Source organism: Sapajus apella, unplaced genomic scaffold, assembly GCF_009761245.1.
Source record: "Sapajus apella isolate SASKATOON/1434 unplaced genomic scaffold, GSC_monkey_1.0 scaffold227, whole genome shotgun sequence".
NCBI lineage: Eukaryota > Metazoa > Chordata > Mammalia > Primates > Cebidae > Sapajus > Sapajus apella.
In genome coordinates, this window is record NW_022437167.1 from 334,242 (window position 1) to 347,217 (window position 12,976).

Consider the following 12,976-nt stretch of genomic DNA (forward strand, 5'->3'; position numbering starts at 1 on the left):
GGAATACATGCTGGGAGGAGATATAAGAAGCCACAACAGCAAAACAGAAAGCAAGTCATTTAAAAAGGAAGGGGTCTGCCTAATCTGCACATCTGCTCAAATGACAGATGTGTGAGAGGAGCTCGGACAGAGAAGGCCAAGCATTTACTGGTGATCTCCTCAATGTCCATACAGAGTGTGGCCACCGCAGGACAATGACATCCCCAGAGAGCCTGCACTGTCCAAAGTCAGGGATCCTAAGTCCCCTCCATGACCAGAGGAGGGCGTCTAAAGGCAACAGGGAGCTGGCAACACCTTGGAGAAGCTGGAAGTTCAGGAAGACTAGAAGCGATGCTCTTTGACCTGACAGGGGGCTGGCTCACGCTATGGCCCTTGTGTGAGCTGAGTACTTGGGGAGTTAGAAACAGGGCAGTCTGTTATCCTGGTGCCCCTAAATAATCTAATCATTCTTAGAAGTACAGGTGAACCCCTCACATTTCAGCAATTTCAGGGATTAGACAGAGTCCCAAATAAAGAGAAATGGGATGAGGAGCCTGCAGGAAAGGGGTGACATAGAGAACTAGGAGGAGACGGACGGTGGCTGCTGAGGTTTGGAGGGTCGGTGACTAAAGCAGGGAAGGGCGCACAGAAACAGATTCCCAAGGGAACGTACCTCTCAGCTCCCAAGAGTTAGGAAATGCCCACAGGTTGTGGATTTCTGGTTGGAGCTGGTGAAGGCGCTCCCTGGGGCCAACCAGCCTCTTCTGGAAGTTGCCCAGCAGCAGACAGAGAATTAGCAAGTCAAAGGCAGCAGCCAGCCCTCGACAGGTGCTGGGGAGGGGCTGGGGCAGCGGGGGAGGGGGCTCCAGAGAGCTGTCCACAGAGTGCCCCGCCCCTGGAGCCCCTTGCCTCACCACTGGCACTGGGACAGGCCAGTGGACACACAGAAGGAAAAAGGCTTCTTTCTGCAGCACTTCCAAAGCTCTGGCACCCTGATGGGGGTTTAGGGGTTCAATCCGTGTCAGGAGGGCTGTAGGAGGCAGCCAGTGCGAGGGTCACAAACCATGCCCCTGGGCTGTGAGAACCCAGCCCTTTCCTGGGCCCTCATGTCGACAGCTGGGCCACATTCGTCCATCGTCCATCTCACTCAAGGACGTGCATTCCTGCAGACAGCCGGCCGACGGGTCAGGCACAGCTGCGGCGAGGCATGGTCCTGAGAGCAGGGGTGGAGGCTCAGCTCTGCACACCGCTGTGAAGACATCCCCTCCACCCGTAAACAGGCAGCCAACACAACAATGATAGGCGTTCTGTGGCAGCAGCGACTGTCCGTCCCAGCATCCGCTATGTGATGAGCACAAGGGGCTCTTCTGCCTGGCCTCGTGCTTCCATCACAGAGGGACAAGGGTGAAGGGCTTAAGGCACAGCCACACACACAGGTTAGGGCCTGGACCCTGACCTCTCTGAGGACCCAGTGGCTAAAACCATAAAGACAGGGAACACCAAATGAAGATGGAGTGCTGGACTGCTGCACCTGAGTGTGAATAGCACAGACCATTTTGAGGGGAAAGCACAGTTGTTTCTTTAAAACCACTAACCATTCAGAGAATTTGTACCCTGCAGTTCAAATCGAGTGTTTCCCAAGAGAAATGCTGACCTATGCCCACTTGGAGACATCTGCAGGGACCTGCACAGCAATGGTGCTCACACCAGCCCCAAAGTGGAGGCTGCGAGATGTCTGACAGGCGAGAAGCACTGGTGCACACCACTCAGAGGCACACCAGTACACCCCAGCGGCAAATCCCAAAACACCCAGAGGGTGACTATGGGAGTGCATCCCCAGAAAACCGGAAAAGAGTCAAGACCAGTCTCATGTGGGGAAGCACCAAAACAGGAAGGGCTGGGGGTGCATGAAGGCCCTTCTGGAGGGGGTGGTAGGGCTCCTGGGCAGTGATGAGGTCAGGGTTTGACTCCCAGGTGCATGTGTGAATCACAACTCGTTGTCTCAGGCACACCAGGAGAGCCTCATGCTCACCTGTGTGACCTCCTTGGGGGCCACAATTCCGGTGCTGACTTCACCCTCTCCTCCCTTCCCTGTAAAAAGCATCTGCCCAAACAGCAAGGACTCTATCCACGACCCTAAGAGTCATCTTGGAAACAGTAAGCACACCTTTTTTCCAGCTGGCCCCATTTTGTCACAGAACAAAACACAGCCATCCACACAATCCCACATTCTGGATAGCTGGGTGGCTGGATGTCTTGGAGAGGAAGCAATATCACATTACTTTCTGATTTGTTTTGCTTTTGGAAGGCTTGTGCGTTAACATGCGTTTTAATGATGGGCACTCATGTTCACCACAGTGGGTAGATGCGGTGACCTGTCTTTTTTTTTTTTTGAGACGGAGTTTCACTCTTGTTACCCAGGCTGGAGTGCAATGGCGCGATCTCGGCTCACCGCAACCTCCGCCTCCTGGGTTCAGGCAATTCTCCTGCCTCAGCCTCCTGAGTAGCTGGGATTACAGGCACGCGCCACCATGCCCAGCTAATTTTTTGTAGTTTTAGTAGAGACGGGCTTTCACTATGTTGACCAGGATGGTCTCGATCTCTTGACCTCGTGATCCACCCGCCTCGGCCTCCCAAAGTGCTGGGATTACAGGCTTGAGCCACCGCGCCCGGCCTGACCTGTCTTAATATCAAATGATCGTCTGCGGCCACACCACCCTGAACGCGCCCGATCTCGTCTGATCTCGGAAGCTAAGCAGGGTTGGGCCTGCTTAGTACTTGGATGGGAAACTGCCTGGGAATATCGGGTGCTGTAGGCTTTAAAAATAAATAAATAAATAAAAATAAATAAATAAATATCAAATGAGCAGCCAGTACATTTCCTAGGCAGGGAAGTGACACAGATGTGTCACCCCCACTGTCCCCTTTGTGACTGCCAAAGTCTAAAAAGACAGACAAGGGCAATGATTCTAATTGTCACCAAGGACAGCAGCATCCACAACTGCGACTGGCTTTGCAGGTCTCATAAACAGACTGCATTTCCAGTGCATTTTACAGTCTGTCACTGGCCAAAAGTGCTTGACCAGAGAGCTGAAGGCCAAAAATACTAAATCCAACATCAAATCTAACAGCACAAATGCTACCTTGAGCCCAAAGTGGCCAAGGAACACACATCCCAGCCTGTACTGTCCACACCATGGGCAGTACTTTGAGCCAAGTGCTTCTCCAACCCAGAGCAGACAAGCCACTCACGATATAAGGGGAGGTGGGGAGAGAGGAAGAAGACACAGAGCTGCCTGAATGCCACACACCACTAGCAGGAGGGCATCTGCCGGACATCCATCTAGGCTGTGTTGAAGTCTGCCCAATCCATGGACCACGGAAGCCATGGCTCAGTCTCCTCCCAGGTAAAATAAGGAAATGGAGAGACAGTGAGCCACACCGTCAATGACGAGTCCTTCTTTCCAAGACCTCTGCACTTTCCTTCACGACGTGGTCTTCCAAGAAACAGCTGGATGAATCAGATCCTGTCCTGATTACCTCTCCACCAGAGGCCAGCACAGTGCCTGGTACACAGCAGGTCTAGTCCTGGACCACTGACAACCCAGGGAGAGTTGACACCTCAGAAAAGTCAAGCACAAACACATTCTCAGTGAGGTGTGGCCATTCACAGAGTCCTCACTCCCTCACCCCATGCAGGACCGAGGTGACTGAGGGACCCTTAGTCCTTACACTTCAGGTGCAGGACTTCTGGAAAAGAGCTGCACTTTTCCCAAGTACCATGCTCGTCCAACGAAATGAGAAACCAAGGTTGAGTGCAATGGCTCACACCTGTAATCCCAGCACTCTGAGAGGCTGAGACGGGCAGATCACTTGGGGTCAGGAGATAGTAACCAGCCTGGTGAACATGGCAAAACCCTCTCTACTAAAAATACAAAAATTAGCCAGGCATGGTGGCGGGTGCCTGTAACCCCAGCTACTCAGGAGGCTAAGGCAGGAGAAATGCTTGAACCCAGGAGGTGAAGGCCGCAGCGAGCTGAGACCGTGCCACCGCACTCCAGCCTGGGCAACAAGAACGAAACTCTGTCTCAGGTATTTTGGGGCTCAGCTGTTAGGTACATACATATTTATGACTGTTATGTCTTCCTGAAGTTATCATAAAAAATGTTGCAGCCCAGCACAGATCCCAGCACTTTGGAAGGTCAAGGCAGGCAGATTATCTGAGGTCAGGAGCTCGAGATCAGCCTGGCCAACATGAAACATGGTGAAATCCCATCTCTACTAAAATTACAAAAAATCAGTTGTATATAGTGGTAGGCACCTGTAGTCCTAGCTACTCAGGAAGCTGAGGCAGGAGAATTGCTCCAGGCCAGGAGGTGGAGGTTGCAGTGAGCTGAGATGGGGTCACTGCCCTCCAGCCTGGATGAAAGAGTGAGACTCTGTCTAAAAAATAAATAAATAGCCGGGCGCGGTGGCTCACGCCTGTAATCCTAGCACTTTGGGAGGCCGAGGTGGGTGGATCATCTGAGGTCGGGAGTTCAAGACCAGCCTGGCCATCATGGTGAAACCCTATCTTTAAAAATAAATAAATAAATAAGAAATGTCACAGTTTGGTTCTGGTAATATTTTTTGTCTTAAAGTGTCTTTTATCTCTTATTAGTAGTTGCTCCAGCGCTTTCAAATAGTTACCAACATCTCTTTTTCCATCCTTTCGTATTATTCCTTGAATCTTAGGGCTGTCACTTATAAACATATAATTAAGCTGAATCTTGCTTCTTTACACTATCTGACAGTCCTTGCCTTTTGATTGGGGTATTTATATCCTTCACATTTACTGCATTATTGACATGGCTGGATGGGCATTTGACATTTTGTTGTTTTCTACATGTCCTCTTTTTTGTTTTGTTATTTCTCCATGAATAAAGGAACCGCCTCCTTTCGTGTTAAATATTTTTTAGTGTACAACTTTAATTCTTCTGATGATCTGATTTTTAAAAAAACTAAATTTTAAAGATTTTTTTTTAAGCTGCTCTAGGGATTACAGTAAGCATCTTAATCACAATCTATATAAGATTGATGCTAACTTGATTCCAGTAAGAAACAGAAATTTTGCTCTAATACTGCTCCACATCATTCCCCATCTTTTGTACTAATATCACATATATTTTACCTATGGATGTTATAAACCCAACAGATCATTCTATGCCTTTGGTTGGCTTCCAGACTACAGAACTAATTAAATCTTTCCAATCAATCCACACATTTACCATTTCCAGTGCCTTTTATTTCTTCTCATATACTTAAGCTGCCAATGTGGTCTGCAAGCAATGAATTCCTTGAGCCTCGTTTACCTGACAATGTCTTTTTTGCTTTCATTTCTGAAGGATGGTTTTTGCTGGGTATAGGATTCTGGGTTGGCAGTTTTCTTCTCTGGATACTCTGAACATCATTCAACTCCCTTTTGGCTTCTACTGTCTCGAGTCAGAAGTCAGCTGTTCAGCCTATTAATGTTCCCCTAGTAGTGCTGAGTTGCTTTTCTCTTGTTGCTTTCTTTCTTTCTTCCTTTTTTTTTTTTTTTGAGATGGAGTTTCGCTCGTTACCCAGGCTGGAGTGCAATGGCGCGATCTCGGCTCACCGCAACCTCCGCCTCCTGGGTTCAGGCAATTCTCCTGCCGCAGCCTCCTGAGTAGCTGGGATTACAGGCACGCGCCACCATGCCCAGCTGATTTTTTGTATTTTTTAGTAGAGACAGGGTTTCACCATGTTGACCAGGATGGTCTCGATCTCTTAACCTCGTGATCCACTCGCCTCGGCCTCCCAAAGTGCTGGGATTACAGGCTTGAGCCACCGCGCCCAGCCTTCTCTTGTTACTTTCAAGATTTTCTCTTTTTCTTTGATTTTCTACATTTTGACTATGATGTCTCTAGGTCACGATCTCTTTGTATTATGCTATTTAGGGTTTGTTGGGATTCCTGGGTGAGTTTCTACTCAAGTATGTTTTTGCCCCTTATTTCTTCAAATACTTTTTCTATCTTGCCCCAGCAATGGGCACAACCTTTGGCTAAAAGAGAGCTGCTGTCCCTCCCCATTTGCCCACCTCCAACACTGTTACTCTCACCTACAGGGCCACAGGCATGGTTATTACCACTCTAACAACCCTGCCTGTAGCCTTGTCAGAACCTCTTTCCCAAACATATGGGGGAGGGTATGGGAATAGCTCCAGGCCAAATGCCACAGAGTGTCACTGTTCTCACTTGAAGTTCAGCAGTTACAGGCATAAACACTTCTCAGATTGTGGTACGTCCCTGGTCAATTTACAGAATGCTGAAATTGTTTCATTTTGCTTTTGTCAATTCTGCCAATCTCCTCACTCAACACAACCAGAAGTTGCCCTTCACCCTCAATTTATGCGGAATATAAAATACCCACACAAGTTGGGAGACTAAGACAGAAAAACTGTTGAGTTAAAGAGAAAGGGAGAGGAAGAAAAGGTGGGGGGGAACTAATCCTACCTCTGTATCTGCCTCACATGCTCCATCTCACCATAGTAATATGTGTACTATGCACACATATGCACATATATATATTTCTTGATAATTCCAATTCACCAGCCACTTAAGAAAAAGGATATTCTCTCTCCTAGAGGCTATCAGAAACTGTCTCTAGCTTTCAACATGCCCAAATTGGGTCATAAGACAGTAATAAGAGAGCATGAAAGAAAAAGAGGCAGTTTAAAAAAACATCCAAATAGGAACTCTATAAACAGAATGCTATGCAGCAGTGAAGATGGATTAACTACTGGTATGCTCAACAATATGGGTAACTCTCACAATGTTGAATGAAAACAGGAAGATAATACATACTATATAATCCCATTTATTTAAAGCACCAAAGCAGGAAAAACTAATCCATATTGTCAAGAACGTGATTACCCCTGGAGGGCAGTGAAGAAAGCGAGCATGAGAGGGGTTCAGAGGTGCTAGTAACATTTTGTTTCTTTCTTTTTTTTTAGTGAGATGAAGTCTTGCTCTGTTGCCCAGGCTGGAGTGCAGTGGTGTAATCTTGGCTCACTGCAACCTCTGCCTCCCAGGTTCAAGCGATTCTCATGCCTCAGCCTCCCAAGTAGCTGGGATTACATGCGTAGTCTCCCACACCTGGCTAATTTTTGTACTATTAGTAAAGACAGGGTTTTGCCATGTTGGCCAGGCTGGTCTCAAACTCCTTTCTTCAAGCAATCCGCCCACCTCGGCCTCCCAAAGTGCTGAGATTACAGGCGTGAGCCACCACGTCTGACCTATAATATTTTTTGTTCCTTTGATTAGGGTCATGACATTGTGTTCAGTTTGTAAAAGTGTATCTAGTGACTCACATGTACACTTTTCATTACATATGTTAAATTCAGTTGAAAAGTTAAAGAATGAAAATTAAATTCTCTTGGCACAACAGTTTAAAATTGGCAGGTCAGTCTTGCAAGACGCTGAATCTGAAGCCAAAGAGCGTCAGCTAACCTAAACTGTGGACTGATACAGCTGTGTCCTATGAAGGGCTGAACACCAATCTGGGGATTGGGTGAAACCACCAGCTGTGCGCTAAAGGGAGGCTCCCAAGGGTGCACCAAGGTGGACACTCCCAAGAAGAATCCAAAGACTGCCTGTTTCTAACACCTTCATTTGAAGGTATTAGAAGAAGTAAGAGCCACGTGCTCCAGAATGGGTAAGTTTTAGAATGGCTTTGGGCTGGACATGATGCTGTGATTCTGTTAGAACTCACATCTGCGGTCGGGCACAGTGGCTCACACCTGTAATCCCATTACTTTAGGAGGCCGAGGTGGATCACCTGAGGTCAGGAGTTTGAGACTGGCCTGACCAACATGGTGAAACCTTATCTCTACTAAAAGTACAAAATTAGTGAAGCCTGGTAGTGCACACCTGTAATCCAGCTACTCAGGAGGCGGAGGCAGAATTGCTTGAACCCAGGAGGCAGAGGTTGCAGTGAGCCAAGATCATGCCATTGCATTCCAGCCTGAGTCACAAGAGCAAAATTCCGTCTCAAAAAACAACAACTCACATCTGTATTTCCCGAAAGAATGACACACAACAGTCAGTGTGAGAACTTGGGGAAGATAGTAGGCATACACGTGACATCTCGTTTTGAGTTAAGCTAAAGACTGAAGGTGAGTTGTCGCCAACATAGAATCAGTTGCCTCCCTCACTACACACCGAGCATGGAGGCTGATTCTTGGTACATGTTACCTGGCATGCCATTAACCTGTAAGGCAGAGATGATCACCCATCTTAGAAATGAAGAAACACAGGCTAAGGATCAGTCAGGGAGTGTGATGTGACCCCAGTCTGCCTGCTGGTCTGTGAGCTGCGTTCTTCGCTCACTTTCACACTGCTTCACAAATGCTCTGGGCGTCTCAGTGCTCCAGGAGGACCCCAACACCAGCACCTGCGTTCATCCCGGTCCCCTGCTCCCTTCCTTTACTGTCATACGGAAAATATCACAATCAACTGCAGGAAACAATGTTGTATCTTCTCAGTTTGGAAGCCATGACCCAGTGGGGAAAGAGACCAAGAGGGCCAGTGTAGCCACCCGCTTTGACAACAGAAAATCTGGGTTTGAGCCTCAACTGAGTTTAACACTTAACCTCTCCCTCACAATCCACTGGCCTATCCTGCAGGGGCACATGGTGATTACAGGAGAAAATGCATGAGGAGCCCAGGAATGCACAAGGGACCCCATGCACGTGGACTGCAGATCCCCATGAACACGGACTCCTCCTCTTCCTGCCCTTACTCCACGCCAGCCCCTCACTGCTCACCCCCGCTGAGCTGTCATGGACTTGTCTCCAGCTGAAGACTGAGTCAGAGAAAGGGAAAGGAGACTTGGACCTATAATTTTATTTCTGGGACTTTAGAAGAGGACCTTGGTTTTAGAATGGGGACTGCGGAGAGCAAAGTCAGACAGAAAAGCCCTCTTTGGATGGCAGGAACACAAAGCATCTTTCCTCAGACTAAGAGGCTTTTATCAACAGGAGAGGGCTTGGGTTTTCCCATTAATCTTCTCATTTTAAACACTGTGAACACCAGGCGATCTCTGAAGTCCATAGGATCCCAACAGTCTGGGTTCCAAAAATGGATTTCACATAAGACTGCAGGCTGGGGTCACCCTGTGGGGTTAGCTGAAACAGCAAGGTGAGGAGCCACCAGCTGTCCATTACAAATTGGCGTGGAGACACAAGCCCTCCACAGGGAGAACACTCTGGTGGGCGGTGACAGGAGAGAGCAATGTGTCACAGAGGAGTTTGTCACAGGGCCAGCCGGGAAGCTGTGGCCACACCACAGCCCTCAGTGGGTGTCTGCGTGTGAACATTCTGGAGAGCTCCAATGGGAGGAGTGATGCAAGAGCAGGTGGTGGGTCTGAATTTCTCTTTACATAGAGAAAAGAAGATGTGGAGTCACGAAATGGGGGGTAGACTGGGTCTTAGTTTTATTTCAAGCTTTTGCCTTAAGAGACTCACAAAAGCTGAATATAAGGAAAGTCACTCTTAAAGTAATCAGTGTTGACTAAGGAGAAACCAACAGGGCAAGCTGAAGACTAGAACCAAGTGAACATGGAGTTGAGTGAGCTCCCCGTTCCCGCTCCATGAAGGGTGCCCTAGGCTGGGCTCCCAACTCTATTCCTAGGCAAGTGACCAAGGTAGGTACAGCCTCCCTGGCCTTCTGACCCCTAGATCTGAAAAGCAGGAAGGCACGACAAAATGAAAAACTCAAGTGTCCCTACAAACCAAAGCACCGAGTTGGACAGACAGCAGGTACATGGATGGCAAAGGCCTGCTGATGGCAGAGGAGCTGACGACGGTGCCTGCTCCTCCCCTGTGAGACCCACACCCTGTGCCACTGACAGTTGGGACCTCGGGCCCTAGAATGGCCACAACAGCACAGCTGCCAGTGGGGGTGATCCCTGGGGCTGAGCCTACAGCAATTTCCACGACCTCACCAAGCTGCCACCAACAGGCCTGGAGTGTGGCCGACCCCAACGTGGGCACACTGGGTCCATCTCCAGGTTCCAGCCCCTCCTGCTGGCTCCTCCCACTCACCTGTGTGAGGTGCGCATGTCCACGGGCCCATCGCCCACCAACCCTTCGCCTCTGCCCATGGCCACGGCCATGGTCTCTGCTGCCCTCAGCAATCCTTGGGCTGGACCCGCTCCCGGCTCAGGCGTCACCCTCATGTCTCCGTCAGTGTTTAAATCTGAAGCCAACAGTCCTCTCTCCATTTTTATTTTCTTGCTTTCCACATCGTCCTCTGCTGGATCCCGTTCAAGCGCTCGTTTCTGACTCCGTGTTCGGCATGCTTCTTCTGTCATTCTGAACTTGGGAGGGAGGAGAAGACACAACATTTAAACTGGGTGCAATGAAGGTGTCACCTTCTTAGAAACTTTTCAGTGTTTGAGTGTTTTCCTCCCTATGGGAGGATGGCAGAAGAATGTACAACACACACAGGGCCCAGAAATGCATCCCCAGGACATTTCATCACTCCCTTGAGGAAGGCTAGGCAGGAGTGGGGTGTCCCCAGCCTCCACGGTGTTGCTGAGCATTGGTGGAGCCCAGCTACACCCCACCCTGGTGGGGGCTAGAGGCAGCGGGGAGCTGGACAGGAGCAGTGGAAGGCGGCTGCTCATCAGCAAGGAAAGGAACTCTGTACTCTAGGCTCAACAGCAAACAGAGGAAAAGTTCTTCTAGGGCTGAACTACCTGCCTTTGGGATTTTGAGCACCTGCCATGTCTGGAATCCAGGAGGGTGGTGACTGTACTGTCCCAGGAGCAGGGTTGGGCCTGGGACTAGTCACACTGTGGTGACTCGAGTTAACCCCTACTTCTCCCCTTCAGTGAAGGGAGGTCTCCTTACTCCCTGCTCACCTCTGGAGGGTGGGGACTGGGGTGGGTCTCATTTAACCCTTTGGTTGCCGGCGAGGTACACTTTGAGTAGGGTGAGGCCTGGCCTGTCAACCTGCCACCAGCCTGTACCTGCAGCATATACATATCTTGATTTAAAGAAGAAAGAAAAAGAAGAAAAAAACAGCTGAGTCAGTTTTTGATCCCATGACATCACTGGGCTCCACATGACCCTTCCCAGGATTCAGTCGGAGAGACAAAGCACTTTCCAGAAAACCAGTCTGAACCGGTTCCAGACAACAAGCTGAAGTGTTGTTAACCCTCACAGAGACAGGACGACAGCACAGCGATGTCTGTCTGCAGGGAGGCGGCTGGCATTCCACAGCAGGGTCTGGGACACAGGCAGTCTTAAAGGGGCCGCTCCAGTCCCTGGCCTCAACATCCCAACAGGGCAGGGCACAGGAACTGAGAGAGGGAGAGTTGGTTTCTTAAAAAAGCATCTCGGTGTTTACCAGGGGACAAAAGAAATTTAGCAGCTGAGCTGTAGTGGAATTCCCAAAGTATCACAGTTTTTCACAGGACAGTTGGTGCCCACTTGGGCCCCAGAGAGAACCCCGATTCACACCTGTGACATGCTCTATGCTGAAGCCCTCTGGCTCTATCTGTGTCCTCACAGGCGGGGGCACTCATCCTGCCAGAGCCTCAGTTTCCTCACCCGCAAACACCCTGGAGAAGCCTGTCCCGGGTAGAGCCAGGCAGACCCAGCCTGGAGGCCAGGGTCAGCACAAGGCAATGCAGGGGTCCTGTCACCATCCATGGGACACGGTCTGGAGCTGACTAATCTGCAGCCTCCTTAAGAGCCAATTTCACAAATAAGCAATAATAGCACAAGGTCCTGACCAAATGTGCCCCTCATGCGATCAGACTGAAAGGAAAGAAAGTGACAGCTGCTTTGTGCTCCTGGAGCCAGAGCAAGCCGTCCACATGTGTGTAGCACTGGTGTGGTCCAGCCAGGGCACCCAGGCACAGGCTTGAAACAAGGGTCTCCTCAAGGCCAGGAAACGTCTGGTATGCTTCTTCACACAGGCCCAGAGCTGCTCTGTGCTCCCTACCTCATCTCTCTTACCACTATCAGGTGCCAAGGCTGACCCCCACATGACCAGGCTGAGGTGGAGAGATCCGAAATCTCAAGGGCACAGGTTTTCAGACTCGCCTCCGCCTGACCCCAGCCCCTCCAGCATCCCAGCCGGCACCTACCACCCACCCCACACCAACTGTGCAGTCCCTGCTGCCCCTAGCTGGCCTGTCCATCCCTGCCCCCACTCCTGCTCAGCTGCCCCTCAGCTCCTCCATGGAATGGAGCCCAGGTGGAGGTCAAATATGGAAGTCGTGGCCTCACTGTTCCAGGGGGAGGTCAGGACCGCTACGGTGTCCCTCTCAGTCCTGAAGTTCTATGGCCTCTGTCATTCCTTCCTCTAAGGTGCCTTGCCCATAAGCACCATCTGACCAGCTCACTTACTAACAATCTGTCCTGCCTCCCATGAGACTGCAGATATAAGTCACTGCCCTCAGAGTGTGGGTCTCCTCCTCTCCTTTCACTTCCCTCACTGTGGGGAGGGGTGGGACATTTCTCCTTCAGCAATGCCTTAGACAGCAGGTACGTGCAGTCCCAGGCCCAAGGTGGGGGGAGCCTGTCTAGGAGACAGACGAGGAGAGACCAAGATCTTGGACAAGTAGGGTCTCCCACTGGAGTTGGGGCAATTCTGTCCCTACAGGTGAAGCTTCCAATCTGGCTTGATACCTGTTGGGGATGAGGTCCCAGGTGGACAGGGAAAGTGCACCTCCACCTCCAGGACACAGCACCCTTCCCTGTGACTCAAAGAAACCCCCAAGCTTCCCACTCTGCCCCTGTTCCAGCCAGGCGGGGCCCTTCCAGCACAGCCTCCGGCCCTGTAAGTCCTGGGCTCAGTTTCAGGAAGCCCGTCCGACCCCAAGACACTGCATGAGTTCCTGTGGCTCTCTGGCCCACAAGGACAAGGTGGAACTGACAGCCAGATGAGGGGTACGTGCCCGTGTGGCCTTGCTTCGCTGTCACTGT

The 12,976-nt window shown here is 50.3% G+C and overlaps 1 protein-coding gene and 1 non-coding gene across 12 annotated transcripts in view; one reads left to right on the forward strand and one right to left on the reverse strand.

Moving 5' to 3' along the window:
• Window positions 1-12,976, reverse strand: part of GATAD2A (GATA zinc finger domain containing 2A) — a 122,516-nt gene that overhangs the window by 32,353 nt on the left and 77,187 nt on the right. For 7 of the 11 annotated variants that reach the window (XM_032271234.1, XM_032271231.1, XM_032271235.1 and 4 more), the window contains one exon: window positions 10,082-10,356. In XM_032271234.1, the coding sequence (XP_032127125.1) occupies window positions 10,082-10,350 (269 nt within the window). In that variant the 5' untranslated portion in view covers window positions 10,351-10,356. Of the gene's footprint in view, window positions 1-10,081; window positions 10,357-12,976 lie in introns of those variants that run through there. The other 4 variants (XM_032271236.1, XM_032271233.1, XM_032271232.1 and 1 more) reach the window with 1 other exon arrangement.
• Window positions 2,680-2,798, forward strand: LOC116544702. Its single transcript, XR_004265999.1, has one exon. It is a non-coding gene; the product is annotated as a 5S ribosomal RNA (ribosomal RNA).